The 25897-nt window shown below is 38.8% G+C and overlaps 1 protein-coding gene across 1 annotated transcript in view; it reads right to left on the minus strand.

Annotated features, from left to right (window-relative positions):
* Positions 1-25897, minus strand: part of MIPEP (mitochondrial intermediate peptidase) — an 82206-nt gene that overhangs the window by 14609 nt on the left and 41700 nt on the right. The window contains exons 14-16 of the mRNA XM_075419367.1: positions 23529-23638; positions 16662-16736; positions 10902-11021 (exon numbers count right to left, since the gene is read on the minus strand). Coding sequence (XP_075275482.1) covers positions 10902-11021; positions 16662-16736; positions 23529-23638 — 305 coding nt within the window. The remainder of the gene's footprint in view (positions 1-10901; positions 11022-16661; positions 16737-23528; positions 23639-25897) is intronic.

Raw genomic sequence — 25897 nt, forward strand, 5'->3', positions numbered from 1 at the left:
CTAAACGCCCTTCTCTGAATCTCTTCTATGGTCCCTTTCCCAGTAGACCTGAGCCTGCAGGCAGACGAGCTGAGAGGGCTCACCGAGGCTCCTCTTTTCTCCTTGCCCCCGCACAGCAATGGGAGCGAGCAGCCCAGCACTGCCAGCAGAAGCCCGGGCTGTGGCTGCCAGGCTCCGAAGCTCAAGATCTGCAGCCGGCTGCGCTTAGGGAGGCCAAATTATTACACAGCAGAATTTCTTCTCTCACTTTTCTGTTTAAACTACTCATTTACTTTATGAAACAAGAAGAGGATTTTCACATACGCTTTGCAGCTTAACGAATTCACTCTTCTGTTCTGAAACAAATCACTGGATTTTTTTCCTTATTGCATTAGTTTGTTACATAAGCTCACAGCATGCTTTGAAGACGTCCTCAATTCATTCTCACTTGAAGAAACAGTTTAATGAGTTTCGGAGTGCAGAGTTTGCAAACTGTTTGTGCCAGTAACTACCTGTGAGGAAAAGCTAGAGCACTCACTGACTGGTAGAAACAACTCTCTCCATAGGTATGCAGCGGCTTGCTCGGTCAACTTTCTGCATTTTTGGCCTGAGCCCCTCCAAGATTTATAGAATTACATCATCGTCATTCTGGAGTTTCACAATAATAAAAACATCCAGTAAAGAGCTTTAAAGCCACTTCCTTTGCTGCAGTTTCTAATCTTGTTTAGAATAACAGAAAGCTAATTTCAAGAAACCACATCTTTGCACTGCGCCCCTAACTTGCTTAACGTTAATACTCTTCAGTTTTTCAGTGTCGTGCATTTCTGTGTTAGGAGTGGGAGAGCACACAAAGTAAACCAACCAAGAGACATCGCTGACATTTTGGAAAGTGAGTCAAGCAAGAAATTAAGATTTCAATTTATAACACTTCTCTGTTTTTATTATAAAATGATAAATAAATCTAGCAAGGCAGGGAATGTAAATATTTTTGCAGTTGTTTACACTAGGGAAGAGGAAAGGAATTTAACATGCAATTAACCACTTAGGTGATTCTATATATGTACCATATGGCCTTTGAATTACTTAAAGAAAAATATTTCATTTTTATTTGTAAACTATTAATGTACTTGAGCAGCTTACAGCAAAATCATTTAAAGCTATTTACTCTCCACCCTCTCCTCTCCTCCCCACAAAGGGACTGGGGGAAGGGGTATACGGGAGATAACACAAAATACTGACATCAAAAAGCTGTATGTATGATCTGCATTGCTCCACAATCCTTAAAATTTGGATTAAAAGACACAGAGATACGAAAATTGATTCTATATTGTGTCCTTTGACTGACCTTGTTTGGAGAAGTTGAGAGACAGTGTTACTTGTAAACATTATAACTAGTCTTTAAAGTAAAATATAATCAATATGCAATCAGACAATTTCCAAACAACTCCTTCATGCTGTAACAGATAACTCCACACACACACATATATATATACACTGGAAGGCTGTGCTGCCATTCAGCGAGACCTGGACAGACTGGAGAGTTGGGCAGAGAGGAACCTGATGAAGTTCAACAAGGGCAAGTGTAGGGTCCTGCATCTGGGGAGGAACAACCAGTACAGGCTTGGGGCGGACCTGCTGGAGAGCCGCTCTGTGGAGAGGGACCTGAGAGTGCTGGTGGATGATAAGTTGACCATGAGCCAGCAGTGTGCCCAGTTTGCCAACAAAGCCAATGGGATCCTGGGATGCATTAGGAGTGTGGCCAGCAGGTCGAGGGAGGTTCTCCTTCCCCTCTGCTCTGCCCTAGTGAGGCCCCATCTGGAGTACTGTGTCCAGTTCTGGGCTCCTCAGTTCAAGAAAGATGAAGATCTACTGGAAAGAGTCCAGCGGAGGGCTATGAGGATGATGAGGGGACTGGAGCATCTCCCCTATGAGGAGAGGCTGAGGGAGCTGGGCTTGTTCAGCCTGAAGAAGAGAAGGCTGAGAGGGGACCTTACAAATGCTTATATCTATCTTAAGGGTGGGTGTCAAGAGGATGGGGCCAAGCTCTTTTCAGTGGTGCCCAGTGACAGGACAAGGGGCAACGGGCACAAACTGAAGCATAGGAAGTTCCGTCTGAACATGAGGAAGAACTTCTTCCCTCTGAGGGTGACGGAGCACTGGAACAGGCTGCCCAGGGAGGTTGTGGAGTCTCCTTCTCTGGAGATATTCAAGACCCGCCTGGACAAGGTCCTGTGCAGCCTGCTGTAGGTGACCCTGCTTCGGCAGGGGGGGTTGGACTGGATGATCCACAGAGGTCCCTTCCAACCCCTACCATTCTGTGATTCTATGATACACACACACACGCAACACGCACCCGCCATTGTATTACCAAGTAATAATTTCTGTTACTGCCTAAGCTTTAAAGATTCATAAGCCCAAGATAACTAGAATCAGACCATCATGGTTTCCTCTGGTTACAGACTTACACTGAAGCTCAAGGTTTTTATTCTACTTTACCAATTAAACCTCATTTTAAGTACTGACCTATTCTTTTAAAACAAACATCATAAATGCTGCTTAAGATAAGCTCTCACAAAAAATCAGAAACATCTTAAGCAACATATTATCTGCAAAATATCTTTGCCAGTACAACTTAATCATGTAAATTATCTGTACCTACACTGGAAGATGAAATAGCTACTATTTTACAGTACTACTTATTTACTATCTTTTGACAGAGCCATTCCAGACAGGGATTTAGGGGATCATGATCCTAACCCTAATCCTGAATCTGCCACAAACTGCGGTACGAACTTGAAGAAACTACTTTTTTTTCCCCTCTCAGTGTAAATGCCACCTCCTGTTAAGCAACGGCGATAATACTTCCCCTCTCTCTTTCTTTTCTGTTTTGACTGCAAGCTTTTCACAGAAAGGACAATATCCCACTACTTTTGAAAAGCATTTCATTTCAGACCCTCTAGTCTGTATTTACGGCCATGATATATTCAGTTATATGTATCACTATCAAGTATAGCTCCAGTACTGCAATCCTGGGGAAAAAAAAAAAAAAAAGGAAATGTGAGATGTGAGAACAGAAATATGTAAAACTAAAACTAAACAAAGCAATCTGCATTTTCATACATATATATATAAAACATATATCTAAAGCACATATAGCTATTTCAAAAGTTACCAAGAGATGTATGCGACTACTTCCTGCACTGTTCCTTAAAATGCTTTGCTACACGTAAATGCTATCACTAAAGTATGTTTGAGTTTCATGGCGCTAACACTTGCCAAAAGCATTTCCTTAAAAGTGCTTCATATCTCGTGATATCTGTAAACACTCTGCTGCTGTAGATAGTTGCCTAGTGAATAGTGTCATATTACAACTGGAAAATAAATCTTCACAATATTTGCTATCAGCAGTTTCTTTATCATAAAATGAAGTCAACTCCAGAAAGACAGAAACCTAAACAAACCTTGAAGGGTGACTTTAAGGGCTTTTGAAAGTCCCAGCGCCTACTTTAATACTGACCTCAGCAGGGCACCAATCTTTTTGAAATGGCTTTTAGCTATTAATTATTTATAGAACTATCACTTCCCCAGAGGTCACTGTGAACTCTCTTATTAATCTTCTCCTCAGACCCAAACTCTTCAACTTGATTTTATAGTATACTTTTAAGAAGGCTCATATGAAAACTAACCCAGGGATTTGCACTTTGTGTAAACAACTTTGGTTTCTAACATGGGAAGGTAAAAAACTATTTTGAAGGGGTTACACAAACTTCAAGAGGTTGAGTAATGACATATGACTTCATCTCTCTTCAAAACACTCCAAAAAGTGGAACATGAGCAACATCAGTGCCACTCCAACTAACTGGAGAGAGAGAGAAAGTGGAAAAGCAATCTTCTGTGAAGGCTCTCTGCCTCTACTATGACATTTATTTCTTTGTGATCTACAACAGTGGTTTATTTAAAACTCCCTATAAGGGAGATCCTAGACCTACTGGGTGTCTGCTTCCCTCTTCAACAAACAAGGGAAAACATTCAGATGAGTTTAAAAAATTAGGCACTAACCAAAATCACATTTGCTGTAAGTTATTTTTTCTCCTCCTACTGTCTACTCACTCAGAAGAAACAAATGATCATGGTCTCAATTCCAATTACATTTTCTTTCATAAAGGTTTTCCATACCAGAACATACATACTTACGTATGCCCGCATGATTTTCTCTTTGCCAGCCAAATAAACTCCTTTTCCTCAACTTTCCTCACAGGTCATGTTTCCAAACCTATTATCTTTCCAAAACCACTTTGTATTTCTTTCAGTTTCTCTACATCTTTCTAAGAGGTAGACACCTACTACAGGACACAACACTACCCCACTGTTAAATGCCCAACAGCAAATACTAAAACATATTAAAAAAAGAGATACGATTTTCTTTAACAGTATCCTATGAATAAAAGCACGCTCTTTTGACATTTCTTGTTCTTTAAATACTTACGTATTTAATTGCTCTCCTAATGCTTTGGATCCAAATTCTCTGGATCATTTAAATTCTACTTTACATGATTTCTGCAATCTTTGTCAGCCGAAGGATCTTCTATAAATATTATAAATAAATTCTCATCTAAATCATTAACAAAAACAGAGAACCACAGTAATTCCTGGACAGACCCCTGGTGACTTCCACTTAAAATGTCCCAGCTTGAAACTAAGCTTTCACCTGCTCCATCAGCATATTTTCTACATGTTGCCTCAGCCATAACTCCACAGTTTGCTTGTAGAATTACGATTTGCAAGTGTCAGAAAGCTTGCTAAGTCTAGACGTATGCTGTCAACCACTTCCTTGCTATTCCCGAAGTCAATCAATTTCTCAAGGAGGAAAGTGGATTTTTTTCCATCTCAGATGGTTCTTACAAAAACCATGGTTAATTTGTTCATTTGATTGTTCTCAAGGTACTTATGAGCTGCTTATTAATTAATTGTTTCTACTACTTCTTAAGTGACAAAGTCTGAATGATTAGTCTACAGTTCCCAAGTTCTCGTCCCTTCATAAGAGTAGCTATCTTAATAGCACTACCACCTTTTCCTGAGTTTGTGAGTGATAATTCCTCCAGGTCAGTGACTGCTTTGACAAACTTAAGTATTCTGACAACCTGACTACATCTAAACTAACTATTCTCCCTCTTTCATTCCTTAAGCTCAGCTGTATTTCTATCCATCTCAAAAATTACATGCATTATTTACCTTATCAAAATTCACTTGTTTTTTAAAAAATGTTGAAGCAGAGGCAGGGAATATTTATACTTTCTCTGACATTTGTTGTTGTCCTCTCCCCAGCTTTCCTCTTATTTCGTCAGCAGTTATGAAACTTCATTACCTTCACTACTTGCATTTTGCAACTCAGCATTCCTAGCCTTTTTTTGTTCTGAATTCTTGTATTCTTTTAGTAATTACCTCTAGTTATATAATGATTTCTACTTTTTACGATCTTAATAAGGTCTCTAAAGGGCCTGGTGCCTTATTATCAAATCTTTTTTGCATCAGGATAGGTTGTCTTTGGTTCAGTCTCTCCGATAACTGCATGAGGTCTTCTGAATCATCATACTTAGCTATTTTCTGGTTCCAGCAAATATCTGGCAGCCTTCCTCTTTCTGATGCATTGGTTTTAATAATTATTGATGTTTTTGTTTTTTAAGCTGCTCGAAACTTCCACAATTCTACCCTTGGGTCATTGGACCTTATTCTGTCTTCTGCTTTTCACACTTTCATATGGCTTCTACTTTTCTAATAACCACCTTTTCTCACACATTCAAATGCACAGGCTTTTTCTCCCACTCAGTTCTTTTCAGCATCTTACTGATTAGCACCATAAATTCTATTCCCTCATCCTCAACCCAGTATTAGTCATTTAAAAGCCCTTTGCCAGCAGCGCCAATTCTACTTTTAGCTGTTCTTGTTCATTTCCTTTAACCTAGCTTTCAGTTTTGCTTAGGTTCTAAGGTTACATTAGTTTAACTGAATAAATCTAAGACAAATTTGGGAAGATTTTAGATAAAATAAGTATGAAGTGAAATCACAGTTTAAATTTAATAGGCAGTCGCTACTTAACTTTGCTTACCAATAATTTCAAGATTTATGTTCACCACTTGAGTAAGGTTTTCAGAATTCAAAACCACTTTTACCTTCAGAGGTTAAGGGTTATCGCTTATTTATTTTAAGAGAGCTGACTCATCGCTTGCTCAGTCTGGCTATTTATTCTTTTTATATGGTGTTACTGATATTCACATGAAATGTTATACAGGACCGGAGTTCTAACTACACATTAGTAGCCACTCCAAAGACCTAACAAGAAATCACAAGAAAGCAGATGCCACAACGACAGAGATGGCAGATTCAATAACAAGATACTTCATTCAAACTGCCAGCCAGCCCTCAGTAGGCTGAGGAATAGGCTTGTGAAAGACAATACTCTGCTCTTCACCGCGGCACCACTACTGACAGCAACCACGATCAGTACCAGACTGCGACGCAAAACTTCAGAAACCACATCGTCTCCATTTGTAGCCTCTGGCTTACCTAGCGCAACTAAGCATGAGGTCAGGTCACCTTCAAACTCCTAAGAAAAGGCTCCTAAGAAGGAAAAAGAGGCATACAGCTGCTGTTTTGCTCTCAGGTGTTCTTCAAGTAAACAAAAAGGGGGCTTGGGCACATGGTGACAACGTGTGATGCAGAAACTATTTTCTCTCTGCAGAGAAGCTAATTCTGTCTGGAGTTGAGCTGACCAGTCTCCCAGATGCCTTTATATGTGCCCTGTTAATGAAATAGTTGTGTTCTCAGCACCCATGGCAAGCCACATCTTCCTGTAGTGCCTGACAGCCTCCCTGAGCAAGCACTCCAAACATTAGGTTGCATCTCATCCATTGCCTTCCTTTGTCAGGAACATGATAGATACAATCCCAGCAAGTTAAGACAAGGACCTAGGTGGAGCCTTCCAAGGTCAGGATCCCTGTCTGGGCAGAGTTCCCCCAGCTGCAGGAAGAAGAAAGACTAACAACCACATTGGTGATACACCATTTTCCACACACTTCTTCCCTCTAGGGTATCTGTAACAATACCTGCCTTGTTTTCTGCTGGCAAACTTGGCGGGCTAACGTATTTGGTCTCACAGGTGTTTTCATCTTTCCAATCACTAGCAACCCTAGGCCATTAAGTTCTCATGCTGCCAAAGAAACCTGCACTTTGGACAAAACTATATAAGCGTAATTAAACTTGTAACTTGATGTAAATTTTAGGCCACCAGTAGAGGTGGCCCTTCCAAGCTAATACGTACTTAATATGCTAGATCAAAAAGGTATACAGCAAGTTATACAGTGTTCCAAAAATTATCAGAAGGCTCCCTACATTGCACACCAACACGTTCCCTCCCATCAAATGCAATTATAATGATGTGTGGGGGTTAATTCCAACACTGCAGAAGTAATTCTTCTGTTTCAGGAAGAAAAGCTTACCAGAAGGCTACGTAATTTCAAAAAAAGCAAAAGGGACTATTTGGTAGTGCTCTAAAAAAGAACCCAGATTCACTGTGCCTCACTCTTCAAAACCATTTTTCCTCACAGTCACAAGTCAAACCGGCACCTCCCACCAAACTTCCAGATTAGAATAACAAAAGGTTACTATGACGGACAGACAATTAATATGTAAGTGCCTAATAATTTTTTGAAGATAAGAATGAATGATTCAAACTGATTCAGTATTTCACAAAAAAAAATTTCAGGTATGATGATTTGGGCAGCTGGTGTTTATTGTAAAACCACTTCATTATTGGGAGCTCTTTCCTGTAACTGCAGGAAGCTGCAGTCTCCACTATCATTGCAGATCCTGTTTGTCCCATGTCTCATTTTTTGTTACGATATTGAACTGAAACCCACAGCAGGAGATGGGAATTACTATGCTTGGCGCAGGATGAACAGTGGCATATCATTAAGTTTTGATGACTCTCTCACAGGAAAGCAGTTTTCGAGTCTGAACTTGGGGGACAGGCAACAGATCACGGGGAGAAACTTTGATCATGTTTCAGGTTGATCAAAGGGTCACCTGATACTTTTTTAAAAGTCTCTCTGGGCATCCCGGAGACAAAGGTAGCAGTGACACAGGGAGATATTCTAAAAGCACACAGTGTTACCAATTGCAAGGCAGGCCATAGTAAATGGAAACTGTCTTCACAAGAGATGCGAAATTAGCTACGATCTGAAGAAAAGTTTGGAACAAAAGCAGAGTACTGAATTGCCCACAGTGCACAGACTTTGATACCAAGTACATTCAGGAAGAAATGGCAGGAAAATGTGTGGCCGTTATTATCTGGTTTATCTCGCTTCCTTAGAAGAGTCAAAAAGAAGACTGATTGCCTTTTACAGGCATCACAAGGACTCAAGAATCCAGCCTGCACAAAATTTCTATTCATTTTCCAAACTCAGTAACACAAATCTCCTCTGGCAACAAAACTGCCAGACACTATAAAAACAGGCAGATACATTTCCTTGTCCCCTGCCTGGCAGTCGTCAGCTTCTGGATTCAGTAACAGAGCAAAGAAATCCCAGTGGAATTTCATCCTCCAAGAGCCAGCACAAACCCTGTGTACTTTTGAACAGATAAGCAATGGCCAGCCAGAAATTGAGATTTGCATTCTTCAGGAAAACAGAGTCTCATGGAGTGCTGTTTCTCCGTGCTTTCATCTGTCTACAGTCTGCTCCGCTCTTCCCTTCTGCCTCGCACGTGGCACCAGCTTCTGCCACTGTCTCTGTCAACGCAGCCAACGTAAATACTACTGCACACAGTGCCATCTGCCCCAATGCCTGTAAAACCTATTGGAACGGCAAATACAGACTTCGACAGCATTGTCTTCCCACTGTCCCTCCTACTGTTGGCACACAAGACACAGTATTTGCTGAGGATGCTGCTTTCGTTTACCTTAAAATGGGTATCACCACATAGCATTTACTTATTAGGTGTAATTTACGTGCCTCATCTTGAAAGGACTGTAACAAAAAGTTGCGTACAAGTTGTCCTATAATCTAAGCTGTGCTTCAGAAAGACAGAAATTCATCTACTGAAGACATCTGCTGTAGCTCTGTTTCAGAAAATGAGTCTACACAATGAGATTGAAGCCCAAGTACATTCAGAAGATATTTACTGCCTGTCAAGAGCAGTAAGAGGGAATTCAGGTTTACCAGGAGGAGACAACAATGGACGCTCGTGCAGCCCTGACAGACAACGCTACTACAGAAAAATCACATTAATGCAGTTAAGATCTTCACTAAGAAAGATTTACTTTTACCCAACACCACTAACTTAAGATACACAAGCCTGACTTAGCAATTCATAGCGGAATCCAAACCCATAGAGAACAGATAAAATTCAAATAATCAAAATGTTTTCTCTACCAGCCATATATGTGCCTAGCCAAATGACAGATGAAAATAAAAGTTGGTCTTTCTTACTATATTTCAATGTCTAGCTCTGAAATTAAATGAAAAGAAGGAATATAGTCTCTTCATTAAAAACCTTCTACTTTCAAGACATTTATTCTTTTATCTGGACTAAAAATTAAACTGAAAACATATCTTAAATTCGGAAGCAAGAGCAGCAAAGGACAGCAAGCCAAATTACAGACATTCATTACTCTATAGAGCACCAATGTTCTTCTAATGTAGTTTTTCACTGTTTTACTGAAATTCAAATTGTATTACAGTTCTTGACTAGACACACTAATTCTACACTCAATTAATGTAAACATGGACTTTCTGACAATTCAAAAGTTGGCAGTATGTTTTGCTGGGATAAAGTTCCAGGCCAAAACTTGCTGTCTCTCTTCATATTGAGGGTATGTTCATTACAAGATGTTACACTCTTCAGAAGGTAACAGCTAAATAAAAAATATTTTAAATGAAACAAAAAACACAGGCTAACTTTCAAAGCAGGGAACTGTTCTGTTCACTGGATAACTAACACCTGCAGAGGAACGGTATGAAACAACACTTCAAAAATTGCCAAGAAGTCAGACATCGTACTCTTGCTTCCACGTCTCTGGCTTTGCCAAGCCAGCAGCAGCAATGCGGTTTCGATGAAGAAAGGGAAGCACGGACCTCCTAATACCCTTCTCAGAGAACGAAAGTCACACTTTTGCTAAGATGAGAAGTACATTTCCCGAGAAGCAAAAAGCAGAGAAAGGATCTGGGTATTTTGACCAAATTGTCGAACAGAGATTTGGGCCGTGCTCCAGCTAGGGATTCAGCTCCAGACAGCCCCGGAAGCCCCGTGACTATTATCTATGCAAACTGCACCGTCGGATGTCACAAGAAGTACAGAACAAATGCATGGTTAGTCATGATGAAGATCAAAATCACATAGTTCAGTAGAACTCTCCAGGCCGTAACACTTCTGGATACCACATGAAAGGGTAAATAAGTGATGTGCCAAAGGTCACAGCAGTGCAGTGAGAAAAACTCACTTCCAAGTCCTACTTCACACTGACTTGCTCTCACACACTGATAATGACAGTATACAAAGACCAACACGGCAGCACAGTGATTTGTTGCCTTTACAAACAGTCCTTTGCAAAGCTAGAATAAACCCTCTTTCCAATGTATTGTTTCCACTGTCTTCCTTAAAAAGAAAATAAAAGAAAAAGTAACAAGTTCAGCATGACGAGACTACACCTGTACAAAAACAGGTACATTAATTAAATTTTGATTTTTAGCTGAAAATTTCCAACACTCTACTCTCTGGATAAAGTAGCCGCAACAAAGAAAACTCTTTCAACATAACAATAGAACAATAAGCACATGAGTGTGCAGGGCAAGGGGCAGAGAGGTAGCGGTATCAATATGTTATTAAAGAAAAGGCGTAGCATATACAGTCAGTATGCTTCTACTCACTGTATTAGGTACATATGGCAATCCATAAACTTTCTCCTGTGTTTCCTTTAAAATTTCTGTGGTTGACTTTTTTAGAGGATGTTTCCCGTGGTAGATTTGGTCCAAGGCAGCATAAAATACCTGAAGAGATAAAATGCGTTTGTCTTTGGCACATGGCATTGGCATTTGACAACCAAAAAAGACAAATAGAGAAGAATGGGAGAGAGAGAGAATACAAAAAGGGAAGAGTTTAAATATATTTAGTTTCGTAAATCTTCTCTTTTTAGTATAACTTAGGAGGAGAGAAACCAGGTTTTGCAGTACACCAACCACCACCATCATGACCTATCATAAATCCACGTTTAGGTCACTGAGAACACTGGCAGTACTAAATCGCCTACATTTTAAAATAAAATTAAGACCTGTCCCTAAAGCCCTCCAGTGACTCCCCTTTTAAAAAAAAGTATTTTAAAATAGATTTGATAAAAAGACTTAAAGTTGAGTGGACACAGCAAAATAAGCTATTCCAAGAAGTGTGCATGCAGCCATGAAACAACGTCACACCTGCAGGGGCACGTTACGGCCCCACCAGTGAACGTAAGAGGCTGCCCGCGGAGCTGCTGATGCCCCTGAGCTTCTGCTAGAGCACTCCAACAGCGCAGTGCTAAGGTAGAGGCTTCCTTTATTTTAGCGCGCACAATCCAAGCAATAAACTGCTGCGGTGTAGGCTTAGCCCAAGATGACGCTGCACCAGGAGGGTACTTTGCCACAGGTAAGGGCTGGTTCATAGGCTGTGTTTGTGCAGACGCTTGCGAACCGCAGCAGACCACAGTGGCATGACTAAATTACTGAGGTGTTGGGAGATCAGGAAAGCAGCACCAATAAAAAGACTTCTCAAGCAAAGATAACAAAGCAGAGCATCTGGCATTTCAACAGCAAACATGAAATAGGCATGGACAGAAGACAGTGCCAAGGCTCAGTGTGTGCCATCAATGGAAAAAAATGCAGCCTTTTTTTTTTTATTATGGAGATTTTCTGTTCTGTGGGAGTGCAGGAAAGACAGAAGAGGACACCCACTGCTGTGCAGCACAAGGTATTTTTGAGAAGTTTGGTGGATCCAGATATTTAGGCAAAAGAGTTCAGGTTAGGCCATCCTGTGGTAGGCATATTTAATACAAAAAATGACAGTAGGGAACCTCAAAAAGCTTTTGTGCAAAGGATGAAGCAAATAATTTGGCTAGAGATTCAAGCCCTGTCACACTCCCTGGGACACTGCAATACCATTTCCAATGAGATAAACACACTGTTTTAGGAATTATAACCATGAAATGCAGAAATATTATGGAGAAAAGGCTGTTTGGAGGCATTGTCCACCCATGGAGAATGGAAGGTTTATGTGATCTAAATAACATAATCCCCTCAACCGGTGAAAAGATCCTTTATTACGGAATTTGGGTACAAAATCATTCTGAACGCTTCAACAATTTATCAGCATTCAGCATTTATTTTATTTGGGCTGTATACAACACATACTTTCACCAAAATTGTGATTGTTTCTAGAGGACCATATTCCTTCTGTTTGAGTAAGCTGTCTTCTAACCTACAGAATCTTGGCAAATCCTTTGACAGTGTTTGTTGACAACAGATTAATGTGAAAACTGATTTTTTTTTCAAGAGAAACTCAGGGCTATAAGGAGAGGGGTGAAGAAGCCATGACTTGCAGGAGCTATCTCCTGAATTTCCTGCTTGCTTCCTACGTGCCTCACAAGGAGAAAAGAGGTCAGTGAATTTGCACAGTCAGCCCTTAATGACATTGCAGTTTCATGTCCCAGATAGCAACATTGAACAAGATGCAAGCACTTAACATCGCCCATCTACAAACCCAGAGCAGGCAGCAAATATCTGTTCAGAGGATAACTCTGAGTACATGAAGACACTGCACCAAATGGCAAACAGTAATGAGTACTTTATTTTTTAAAACCAAACTTTGCAGGGGTATTTTAAAATTTCCATCATTACGTTGGTAGTACGAAAAACTAAAAATCTAAAGAAAAACCTATACTAGATTGTAAGAAATACAATATTTTTTCTCTTATCTTAGAAGTGAAAGAGGCTTCACAATGCCTTTGCTTGTACTTTTCAGCCTCAGAGCTGGTCTCTAGAATCCCAGTTTACTTTTCAACAAAACATAACAAAAGCTACAGCATTTACGGTAGCAAGGGTGACTGAGAATACGACCAACAGTAAGTACCATGAATAGATCTGAATAACAGTCCCAGAAGACCCACTTTCTCCTGTCACCCTAGGCATTTGTGACTCTGCAGGAGTCATTTCACACCAACTCCCCTCTCCTCTCAAAATAAAAAAACCAAACCAAACATGAGGAACTTCAGCATGTGACAACAGACTTCAGCATCCTGCTTCAACCCAGCCTTAATTATCTTTTTTCTGTCTCCCAGTTTTGTTAGGACCTGTTTACAGTTGCTCTTCAGTGTTCCTCACAAAATGGAGCGGACTGCACTGCAGTGGACCTTCTCTGCAGTAAAATTTGGAGTCAAGTAGCTTGTGGTCATGGAGCTGAAGCAAAAGCTCAACTCACAGCTAGGCAGCGGAGAAATGTCAGCTGAAGGCCAGTGAAACAGACTGCCTGAAGAACATGGTGATAGGGAAATGAGTCACTGAAGCCAGCTATAAGCTTTCCCCTGATCCTGGCACATGTAAAGCGTGGGAAGAAAGCTATGAGCCAGGCCACCTGGACAGCATAGTTTAAAAAAAAATAAAATCCATCCCTGAAAATAAACTTGGTTGAACTTTATAGCCATAAGCATTCCTATCTACAAACCACAGTTCCGTGTGTTTACACAGGCCTTTGAAACGGGAAAGGAAGACACAGCCCAGGACCACAGAATTTTAGGTTATACTGCTGAGGAGCATGCTAACACTTAATATCAAACAGTAGCTAGACGATTTCTAATTTCAGTAAAACAAATTTCCCAAAAGACCTAAAAATACAAAAGGCCATCAAACAGTTATCTATCTTCATGCTATCTCTCTGTTTTGCACTGACATTGGTATTTATGAGTTTCACTTGATTCCAGTTCTTTCTAGCTCCCTGTCTGCTTAACAGCATTAGTATGTAAACAGTCCTGCATTTTCCAGTGCAGTTACTACTGACTGAAAGACTCCGGGACTCCATTTGTATGGCAAAAGCCTTATGAGAAGATGCATAGATTCTCCTCTTTCCTCTTGAGTAACTGATTACATAAGCTGGAAGAAAATGCAGAGGTATTATAGCTATGATGAAAAACCAGCGTCATTTCTTCTTTTCGCATGCCAATAGACTTATTTTCTGAACAGACTGCAAAAGAACCTTTAGGCATCTTCCCCACTGCTGGAAAACTTGTAGGCATTTTTCTTTCTTTTAAAGGTCAAACATGGCTTACATAGCATCTAGCATATAGAATATACTCTTTGCAAACTCTGAAGGAAAAGTATCAGAGTCATCATTCATAGTTTTTCCAGGTATATATACTCGTAGTACTTCTATACTTCGGTATCTGCAGATTGAAATACATATTTTTCTTCAATTAATTATTATACTTTTAAATCTGCAGGAGTAACAATACACATTTCTACAAAGGAAGATAGCAACTTTATATTTGCCATGGAGTCAACTTCTCTGGGACATTTTTTCTGCATTAATAAACAGAATGGCTCTGCCAGTCTCTCTCTTTGAAATGAGTGCATACTGCTGTGGGTATCACATTTGGAATCTCCAACAACATAGTGCTGAAAGTAGGAAATGACCAATATTATTCAGTGGGGCATTGCGGTCATTTGGCACGGGCCGAGACTGGTTGAACAGAATTAGGGCCAGCAACAGCAGCAGGAGGATTGCACAGCCCACCCCATGGGACCAACGCAACAACCCCTCCTTGACTGACTTCTGGAGCACGCTATCTCCTCCGCCACAGGACAGGGAGGCCATGTCACTTGTTAATATATCTGAGACTTAAAGCATTCTTGGTTTCCAAGCCCATTTAGCCCCCACACGGTCAATTTTTAGTCTCAGCCCTTGACAAGATTATAGCAAATACATATTAAAATTTGTAAGGAAATACGTCAGATCTATATATAGCTGCTGTGGACACACCAGAAAAGAATGGGTGCATGCAAAAGCACTTGATCATCACTTTGGTGGTTACAGTCTGTACATTAGCAAATAATTCTGTGTTAATGGACTTCATGAACAGAGGTCCACCACTACACATTCTCAGTACAAATTTTATTTCATTCCAGAATTGGTTTTTCCCAAAAAAAACTCCTATATGAATTAATTATACTCTTGTACACATTCTTTCTGGATTCTCAGCTATCTCTTTATGAGAACCTTTCAGAGTCAGGAGCATGCATTTCAAAACCAGACCTGCAGAGAGGGTGCAGTTATTTTCATGTCACAGAGGTACAGCCACAGGTAGCACCCTCCTTGTTCACACCTGCATAGCCAACACTGGCCACTGATAGCCAGCGCTGCACTGAAAGCGTAATTCAAAAATCCGCTAAGTTAAATCAATGAAAAATATCTGTACACACTGAAAACAGTGTTAAGTCTGGTTTTGATTAGTGTAACTGACACAAATATGTTTACAGGTCCACACTCCAGTATTCTGATTAGTTTTAAATCACTATAAATAACTGCACAGAGCAAACTGCAAATATTTAAGTTTTCATTTTAAATCATCTTCAGTTAACCAGTGCAACTCCTGTTTGTAGAAAGGGTTGCAATCATTTGGGCACTTTTCAACATGAAGAATTACAAAGATCTAAAATTTAGATTCGTTTCTTTCCACATCTCAGAAATAAGGACTACCCTTTATTAAGGTACTAGCAGAGTTACCTCACTTAAACAGTAGGTCAACTGTAAAAAGAAAAATTGTATGCTTCTGGCTTAAGGTAAAACAAAGAAGAAAGCAAAATCACAAAACTCACACAGCAGAAGCTTACAGCACACTACATGCAGCCAAACTCTCACTGTAAAAAACACTTGGCTGGCTGCTAATGCTACCATTCACATCTGAGAACTGCTGTTGCAGGACTGAAAAAAACAAATATCCATTTTAGATAGAACCCTAATTTCCTTTACTTCCTTGGAAGAAAAGCAACACTGATAGTTTTTTTATGGTGATAACTATCAATCACATCTACCCACATAGGCTTATGAATTTAACTACTGCGCCTTACACTGTGAGAAAGAAGTCTTACAGCCTTATAGCTCAGCCACCAATTCTGACGGCAGCAACAAACTGCCGCTTTCATACTGGAGCTGCAGGAGACAAGGAGCTCGAAACACATTCTAGTAAATAAATGAGCTGGCTTGATTTTACTAAGGTGGCCCGCACCTCTCAGTCCTGCTACACTTTAATGATCCAAAGGTACGCAGTAATTCCTCTACTGCAAGTTCTCCTTAAATGATTCTCTTAATTTAAGAACTCAATCTTAAATCACATTTCAGAATTCTGATCATCCAACCATTTTCAAAAGCTGTGGTTTTCACAATATTTTCCCACATATTTAGACATTTAGCTTTAAGCGGACAGCACAGAACATGTTCACAAAAAACAAACATAAAAATTTATATAAAAATAAATTTATTTTTCAGTAATTTGCATATAGTTAGATAATGTGTCTACATTAAAATAAAAATTTCATAAAATTATAAGAATAAAAATATGTTCTGTAAGGTCTGGATAGACAGTAGAGACTAGAATGCAAAGATCATACCTGGAGTTGCATATCAGCTGCAGCACACACCTTTTTGGACTCACATAGTCTTGACACCATGTTTTTTGGTAATGGCTAGAATAAAAAAAAAAGTCAGAACATAGCTGGATTTTGTTGTATATTTGTAAAGAGCATGCTAATTACTGAAAAGGCTGCAGATGAAAAAAAAAAAGACTCCTGGTGGTAATAAAAACATATTTGAAGTGCTTTGCATTGCGGAAGGAAATCTCATTTGCTAAAAAAGCATTAAAGAGGCAATTAAGATATTGGCACTAATTTACATAGCAATCAAGAAATCACTGTGTCTCAGTGTTTATTTTTCTATAAAATGATCCTATGCTCCTTTATATGCCTCTTAAAAACATTATGACTGTCTTTAGAGATAAAGAACAGATGGGGCAGTTAAAGTCCCCCCAGGTGATCCTGACTAATCTTCAAAAGCAGATGATATAATAGATTCTCCTTTTGGTGTTTGAGCATAGTTCACTTAGATCTAGACGGAGGCCCACATAACTCCCACTGAGCTGGTGGGGTTTTCATAACTTCAGCTGGGGCAGCATCAGGCCCTTCTATCCTAAGCCACATAAAAATGTTTGGTCGTACTGAACAGTAAACAGCTACCCTTTGCAATTTTTAACAAAGTTGAATTTATTCCACATCTATGGCAATAAAATTATCCATGCCACCACAGGCTGAAAGTTAGAGACATTTTCCAAGTCATTAAGCAAATTCTTTTTGACTTTCTATCCAGATGTCTACAAGTACATCCACAGACTTTTTAATGCCAGATTTTTAAGAATTTTTTAAGATTCTGTATATGAATGCTTGACCTTACACTTCTTCCGCTGCTTACCGAAGCTTCTCAATAGACGTTTTTCCTAGTAAGCATATTCTTTTTCTCCCTAGCAGTTTTATTAACCAAATATATTAAATATGGTTAAAATAACTGTGTTCTTGCTAAAATATTAAGAAAGCTACTACAAGGTGTACAATGTAATACAGATGTTTGGTATTACACTGAACTCTAAAAGCATACCTACACTTTTACAATGTGTTGAAGTGTTTAAGAAATAATACATGAAAGTCTACAGATCCTCATGGCAGAGCCATACGTTCAGATTCTGTGCAAATGATATGACTTCAAGACAAACAATGTTAATGTTCACAGAATAAAAACCCAGCTCCAGGGAAGTTACGCATAAGTGAGGAAAATGTTATCAATTAACTCTGTGGAATCTGGAAGTTAAAGCAGATAAGAAAAACTCTCAAGTTGCACAGCTGTTTTATGCAGTAGCTTGCCAAGGCTTGTAACCTCTTCTCCAAGGCAAATGTTAGCTGGGTCAAGAATGGGATAGAACAACACCCACTATTTTGCCTGTCCTAAATGTGCACAGCTGTTAAATTTCAACACAGAAAAATGAACCAATGAACATGAAGTCTGTCTTACAGTACGTCCTTGTTAGGCCAGTATCTACCCTTCCCAAATACAAAAATTCTGTTTCAAAATTACATGATGATTTCAGACTACTAGAGTAAGAGTAAATGGGCAGCTATCCATAGTAATAAAGCTGTTAGCAGCTGACTACCTTGAGGTTCCACACTGGATTTAGTATCGTTCAAAATACTATTTAATTATGCAGAAAAGTTATTAAGGCAAGAAGCAAAGTAGAAAAAAATTACAAATGGTAAAAAGTATTTTGGTTGGACTGGCTCTGTGAACATCTCTTGTCTCATCCTCTTACACAGAGTGAGGCATGCACTTCAATGGCTTTTCAGCCTGGAACTAAAGCACATGTGGGTTTGCAGTAACACAGTTTCAGTTGTTATGAGAGAAACCCTTGTGTAAAGAAACCTACAGAATTTTGAATAGATTTTGTTATTAAGCACGAAACCTATCAGCCAGCAAGTTTTGGCAGCTTTTTGGAGGCTTTCATTTCCTAGTGAAGTAGCGTAGTATGGAATTAAAAAAAAATTTTCTTTTAGGGGCACTTGTATTTTGGATACAGTAAAGTACAAGAAAACTGGATATGAATTCTTAAATTGTAGTTTGTCAGTGTTAAGAAAGCTGAACATCGAAAAGCTTGGCAACAGCAAATATGTATATTTTACAGAGTTATAATTTAAAAGTGTTAAAGCCAAGAGCACTCCTACAAGTAAGGTCAAACCAGCTCTTTCAGCATAATGGATTTTCAATTTTATATTTCGGCTATATTAAATAAGGGAAGAGGAAGTTAAGCTCACAGGCTTTCAGCTGGTACACAAAATAAATAGAACAAAAGACACTAAGACCTTTCTAATCGGCATTCTGGTAAACCACAGTCCCACCGATCCTCAACTGAATTGGAAGATCCAAGTTTGCAGTTCACTGGGGCACCGAGCAGCAAGGTTCGGCAATGCAGACAGACTTTGTACGCTCCCCGGGACAGTTGGTCACATCCAGGCCTGCTCAGGAAACAACTGAAGCAGGTCTAGTTCTCAGTTCAGAGCTAAGCTTTTCTTACAGTCTCTCCACCCAAGAACCTTGCCTTCTTTTGACTGTACTGCAAACAGCTGACCTCAGGCCAGAGAAGACTGCTGGAATGGCAGCCTCTGCACTCACCCGTTTCCTCCTTACATTCTCCCACAAGCATCTCTCCTATTCTATATTGAACTCCTAAGGGGAGACACAGAATAATCATTAATAATGTACTAAAATCTCCTTGCACAGGAGATGGCTTAGCACCACTTTCTAAAGACCAAGTAAAACGTAGATAATACCAAGAACTTCTGAAAAAATATTTTTATCTATTTTGCAGCCATATGAATATCAAACAAGCAATGTAGATCTACTCTGCCCTGAAGATGCCCTGCTTGAGCAGATTAAGATCAACAGGCAACTACAAATCATTCTTATGACAATACCTATTGACAAAAAGGCGCAGGAGAAAGACGTAAATGTTCTTTTGTTTACATCTATCAGTGCCACTGATCTGGCTCAAAGATTGTGTGGTGATCATAATTCATGAGCCGAGCAGAATTTGGCACCAAAAAAACACTGCCAAAATTAGATCAAATTGAAAGGATGATAAAAAGGAGATCATTCATTTTTCCCAAAGCACCTCTGAGATTTTAAAATTTAATGTTTCAGGGAACTAAAATTAGACTCCAGAGGGTTTTTCAAAGATCACTGTTTCTCTCTAAAGTTTGTTTTCGTGAATGTCCGGCGTACAGATATGCTGAGGTCTCAAATGTACTGAGAAAGATGTACTGTTTCAGGCAACTATTTCTCCATGCTCTATTATCTCACACAGTCCCTTAATAAGCAGCTGAGTGAAGGAAAAAATACATCAGCATGATTATTTTACTTCTCCTGAAAGATGAGCTTTCCGATAAAACCAGAATCAAACTGTCATCCTCCTTCTAAAAGAAAGACTTCACAGAGCTTTGGTTAAAACTATGTTAATTGCATAACCATTCCATTTTCAAAACTTAAACGCTACATGCTTTCCTTTGGGTTCCATTTCTCCATTCTTCTATATTAAGTAACTTTAAGATCTTGGCACGAATTTTTCAGCATGTCTGCCATGGTGGCTAAAAGAACAGAATTCCCTGTGTCCCAAAGCACGCTTAACTCCTTCACTGCTGTGTACTAACCACGACACATTATGACTGTTTACTATCTGTGGGCTTATTCTTGTAATCATGCTAATACAATACTCCTTTGTAATTCTATCTCCATGAAAAATGAAGTCAGCTCCAATTTGAACAGCTGAAATACTGGCCTTTGTTCAAGAGAGCCTCCAAAGAAACACAAGTTTAAAATGATTTAGCTCGACAGACCTACCACATATCTGTGCACTTCACAAATGAAATTAAACAAACACAGTGATCCAGAATGGTACGCATGCACCACATTGTCTGCCTAAGCACTGTGACAACCTCATTTCAGTATGGCGTGACTTCATCAGCTTACCTGAGTAATTCAACTTAAGTAATTAATTAACACAGTCCTCTCTATTCCTTTTTTTCTTTTTTTTTCCCCCACCTCTACTATTTTCTGTTTTGAGTTATCTTTAAGATGAAAGGAAAACTAGCCTTGCTACTTTCTTGGAACAAATACTTTTGTGCTGGCCAGCTTTTTGAACTGAATTCACAAGACTTGCTTCCTTTGCCAGCAGAGTTTGTGAGCTTTTTCACTCCTCAATACTCAACAGCACAACCATCCAAAATGCACAGAAAACAGAGACAAGCTTTCTGTAAACTTCCAGATATTTTGGACTAGAGCCTCATGATCCACATCTATATGCATAATGCATTCTCATCTTTGAAAGCCTGCCCACCAACTCTTTTTTCCGCAGTACTACCAAAAACCAGTTTTCCACAGCTCGTGTTTTAACAACCAGAACAACACCTCTTTCCCCTCCTCTTTCCCTAAGCATAAGTACTGATCCTAAGTGAGGATCCTCAGGACCTGTCCTTCTACAGTTGGCTTTATGGCAAGGGCAATCGTAAGCTGAGACTACACTACCAAGTTTTTCTGACATACTTCTGTTCAGTAGGAGTGTTAAAAATTACACCACCTAAAAATTACACGGAAGAACTATAGCATAGATGCGGCAATGCCAAAAAAAGGATGCTTTTTCAAATTATCTGCACTGCCTCCTCAAAACAAGCTGGGCCAGTAAAAAACCCTCCTTTTGTCAGCACCCAGCTATGTTGGTGTAGTTGTTGCAGGAAAGATCCTTCTTGCACAGAAAATCTCAGTCTCCTTGTTCATAAGAAGAAACTTCATGGAAGTTCTCATATGGAACAACATTTGGAGGAAGTGGTTTTACAAATTTCACATTTTAACTGTTTCACCCACCTTCCTTACTTCTCCCTTGAAATGGAGGTAAAGTGGACTCACTCTTCTTCCAAAGAACTTAAAAAACTGGCCTAGAACAAAATGTTGATTCAAATGTCTATTTGCACACCAAAAAAATTAGTCAGGGAATGAGCACAGAAAATAAAAGCCCCAAAATGATTTGCGAAGCCATAAATGTAAGAGAGCTGGCATTTTCTGTTCAAAGTATTTTGTAACATACACGCAACAGATAAAAGTAATTATTGTAACAATCATTAAATTTCAAGAACAGAAAAGATTACTTCAATCTATTTTTAAATGACAGATACAGAAATCTGATATCAGATTCTTAAAACTAGCTTGGACGAAACAACATAAGCAAAAGTAGATTTATATATGTTGCATAATGGTTAAAAATACATTCTAAAATTATAAAAAGAGGCAATTAAAAGGAAGCCATCTAAAGCCCTCAAAAGCCTCACAGCAGTTTCAGGCTCTTTTTCTCATCTTCCAGCATAATCCATTCTTGCTCCCTTCAAGACTGAATTTCTACATTAAACCTCTCTCAATTGCTCTCTGCAAGGGGAAGATTTCACCACCAATACACAGAAGAAGTTTATGGAAACACCAAATGGGACACAGTGTCTGGTTCTTAGCTTTTGCACTGTAACTAAACATGGTTTAGATTTGTTAAGCCATTTTGAAAATACAAAGCCATGAATAATGTTGCACAAATCTCTTTCAGATGTTTTAGTCAAGCTCATTCTCTGAACTCATATGCAGTCAGATTAACTCCGCAATGTTTAAATGCCACGTGAACTTTATAGGGAACACTAGAAAGCAGTATTTTGGTATGTGGACTCAAAACTATAAATGTTCAATGCTCCTGAACCGAGTACTTTTAACTCCCAGGTTTCAAGGAGACTTTCTTAGTGCAATCAATTCTGCAGAAACGATTGTTCTGTTAAAAAAAAAAAAAAAAGGCAAGCAGTTTTACAGAGCTAATTTCTCAGACAGTATCTATTAAAATAGAAGTTAAGCAACATACTCTTTCAATCATTCAATAGAGGCAAATGTAATTACACCTTCATAATACTGAAAAATACTGAATGCTTAGTATTGGATAAAAAGCTTCAATGAAGTGTAAAACTACAAAGCTTAAGAGGCTTTCTTGTTTTTGCATTGATGGGTAGTTTGTTCTTCAACCATCATACCCGAGTACACTGAGACTTGCCTCAATCAAAAGCACTGGAAAAACAACTTTGGTTATTGTTTACTGGTTTGTATTTTTGAAACGGCTGTACAAATATAAATCACGTTCTGCTGCCATGCATTAAAAGCGACCACCAAAAGCCACCTTGTTCCAAAGAGCTGTTTTCTAAATTTCCCATAGAAAGCAGATCCTTGCAGTCAACTGGCATAGAATAGCTTTATATAAAAAAGGGATCAGAGTTTTAATGCAGAGATTCATGACTGCCAGAATCTAACTAATCCTAACATAATCCTAAATAAAGCAGTATACTTTTCATCACAAAATACTTCAATCGCTACCCTACACTGTGCTAAAAATGAGAGGTTTTGACACTGCAGATCACTTCCATTTATTTCCATGATTTGGTACCTGAGCTTTATTTTAAGACAGACTTTAAACAGTTCAATGATGAATCGCTATTTTTGTCATAACTTAGCTGTAATTAAATTAAAACACTCCACATAACTTGATTTGCGTGGAAGTTGCTCACCTATTACACTAAGTTTGTGTAGCATAGAAATTACACAACTTTTGTAGGAAAAAGACGCTCAAAATTTTAAATGTGTGCTTGGAACCTTGGATATAAGGGTATTCTTTTACAGATTACATTTATCTTTTTTGCAATGAGAACATTAACTTTTTTTGAATAATTGAAATGATAATATTAAAATAATTTCTATCCATTCTTTATTTCTACTTTAAACATTATTAACAAACAACACATGAAAATTTGATTCTTTTCCTGAATATATTTATTGCTATTTTCAGTATTTTACACATTAATTTTCCCTACCTGTCCCGTTTTATAATGCCTTGCAAACTGATTAACCACTCGATAGTCATTTGCAAAGTACTCCATTAGAATTGAGGGAACTTCAGCAAAATCCGTAGGACATCTGGTTCCTAGAGGTAGAATAATTGTACACATCAGCATTTGCTATTTTCATTAACACAAATAGTTAACTCTTCCCAAAAGGTTTCACAACTTTCAGGTTGGACTTTTGGTGAACTTTAATGTTCCTTCGTTAATATTAAGTCAATATTTTATTTCCACAGCATTACTGTACATATTGCTAGCAAAGCTTCATTTTTCACATTTTACTATAAATCACAAAGTAAAACAAAATATTTGAACAGCTGGGCGAGGCACCTTATAAAGCTCTGGATCACACCCTTTTTAAACTAAACCAGACTCCAGCCAAACTGGCCCTACATGAAACACCAAATCTATTTAAGTGTCTTAAACCTAAATCAACCTACAATGTAAACAAAACTCTGCCTTAATCCCATTCACAGTTACAAATTTTAGCTTCCATCTGTTTGCTGAGCTTACTTATGCTTTATATTAACCTCGCTTTATAATACCAAGTCATTCATCCAAGGAACACTCCTGCAGATTGAGGACATGTTCTAAGTCAGCGCAATGAGGTAATATCTTAGCAGTCAGTGCTTTCAAAAAGCACTTTCCCAAAAACTTTATTTACTCTAATCTTTATCAGCACCTTACACAACGGAAATTATTAAAAAGTCTAACACATCACCAAATCAAAGCTACACTTCTAATTTTTGCATTAAAGTTAGGGATGTACAAAGTTGTTGCTTTAATAACGGACCCACTGGGCCATCGTCTCTATCCCTATCTGCTAGAGACAATGTCAACATTCCAAACTAGTCTTCTATGTAAGTACGGTCTTTGCTTCTACTATTCTTTCTTGAAGACTATTTTGTTTAAATCACTCCTTTGATCTTCACAAATCTTTCTCTAATTTTTAATCTGAATTCATAATCTGTTTATATTCAATGTTTTCAGACTCTTTAGTATAAATAGCATTTCCCACACTCTTTTACCTCCTAAATTGAGACAAACTGTATTCTCTCAGCCATCATTATCTGAAGGCAAGATAAAGTCTAACAGACTATGCACTGTAGCTTGTGTCTGCACCTGCTTCAGTTTGAATTCACACTCAGACCAGAGACACAAAACCATGCCCAAGCATTGCATGAGGTTTCACCAGTATCTTTCTTCATCATTCTAATACTTATTGCTGCTAGATACACCTCCGCTGTAATTTCAAATCACATTCGCCCCTCTCACAGACACATTAGCTATTAGTAGTTCTGCATTAACACACAAAACTGTTCTTCTGTTCCTCCACCACTGTTGAAATACCCATTTGATAGCATAAATTCTCTTTGTATTCTTTAAATGCATGATCTGCACCATGTAGTTCTGAATTGCATTTTACTTCTTAAACTGCAGTATCCAGTCATTCAGTTCTTATACAACACCCCAATCCTTCTTTTGTGCCACCACATTTCATTAGTAGAGTCTTTCTTTCTGTTGTTTGGAAATAGTTTTTAAAATGCCTAAAACAAGGCAGATCCCGAGATAAATGACTGCAGAACTACACTGATGTTCCCCTAGCCATTTATGCTTTCTCAGTGCTCCTTAACAAAGTGACAGAATTCTTTTAACAACCATTAAAGAAACTCCTGAAAAATGACATTATCTGAAAGTCAGAAACATAAAAGGTTGGGCAGTTATCTGGGATAAGATAGTCCTCCTGGAAAATAACATAGGTATTCTCTACTGCATGACAAACTGAAATGGAATACAAGCTAGGTTTTAAAAAATCTTACACACACCTATGCATTAAACAATCAATAAATGCATACAGTAAAATGACAGATTAACTTAAAAAGAAGCATATCGTAAGCCAAAATCTACAGTATTATCCAAGTTTTGGGCCCATTAGCAGGAGAATGGGTTCCTGAACATTTGGTAATGTTAATTACAAAAGGGAGGTGGGGAAGAGTAGAAAAGAGGTCAGAAACTCAGTGTATCTCAACTAGAATGTTCAATTTTTTGTTCTCACAATAGCCTGCAGTCCTCTTGTTTGCACACTTTTCCACCCTGGTGTCTCATGAGAGCAGATGGCCCCCCACAGACATCCCTGGGACGAGCCATTTGATTGTCACACATTCCAAACCCTAAAAAAAAAAAAAAACAACCCACGTTCTCTACAGAAACAACATGACTGACCTCTGACGCTGCTTTTGCAATGCTAGAGCTGGAGTGAAAACCCCTGGGACGCAGGGCTGTGTGGAGCTAAGGCAACGCTGAAACCATACACAGGGGCTCACGGAAAGTCTGAGCCTCAG

This window comes from Opisthocomus hoazin, chromosome 1 (genome assembly GCF_030867145.1).
Source record: "Opisthocomus hoazin isolate bOpiHoa1 chromosome 1, bOpiHoa1.hap1, whole genome shotgun sequence".
Taxonomy (NCBI): Eukaryota; Metazoa; Chordata; class Aves; order Opisthocomiformes; family Opisthocomidae; genus Opisthocomus; species Opisthocomus hoazin.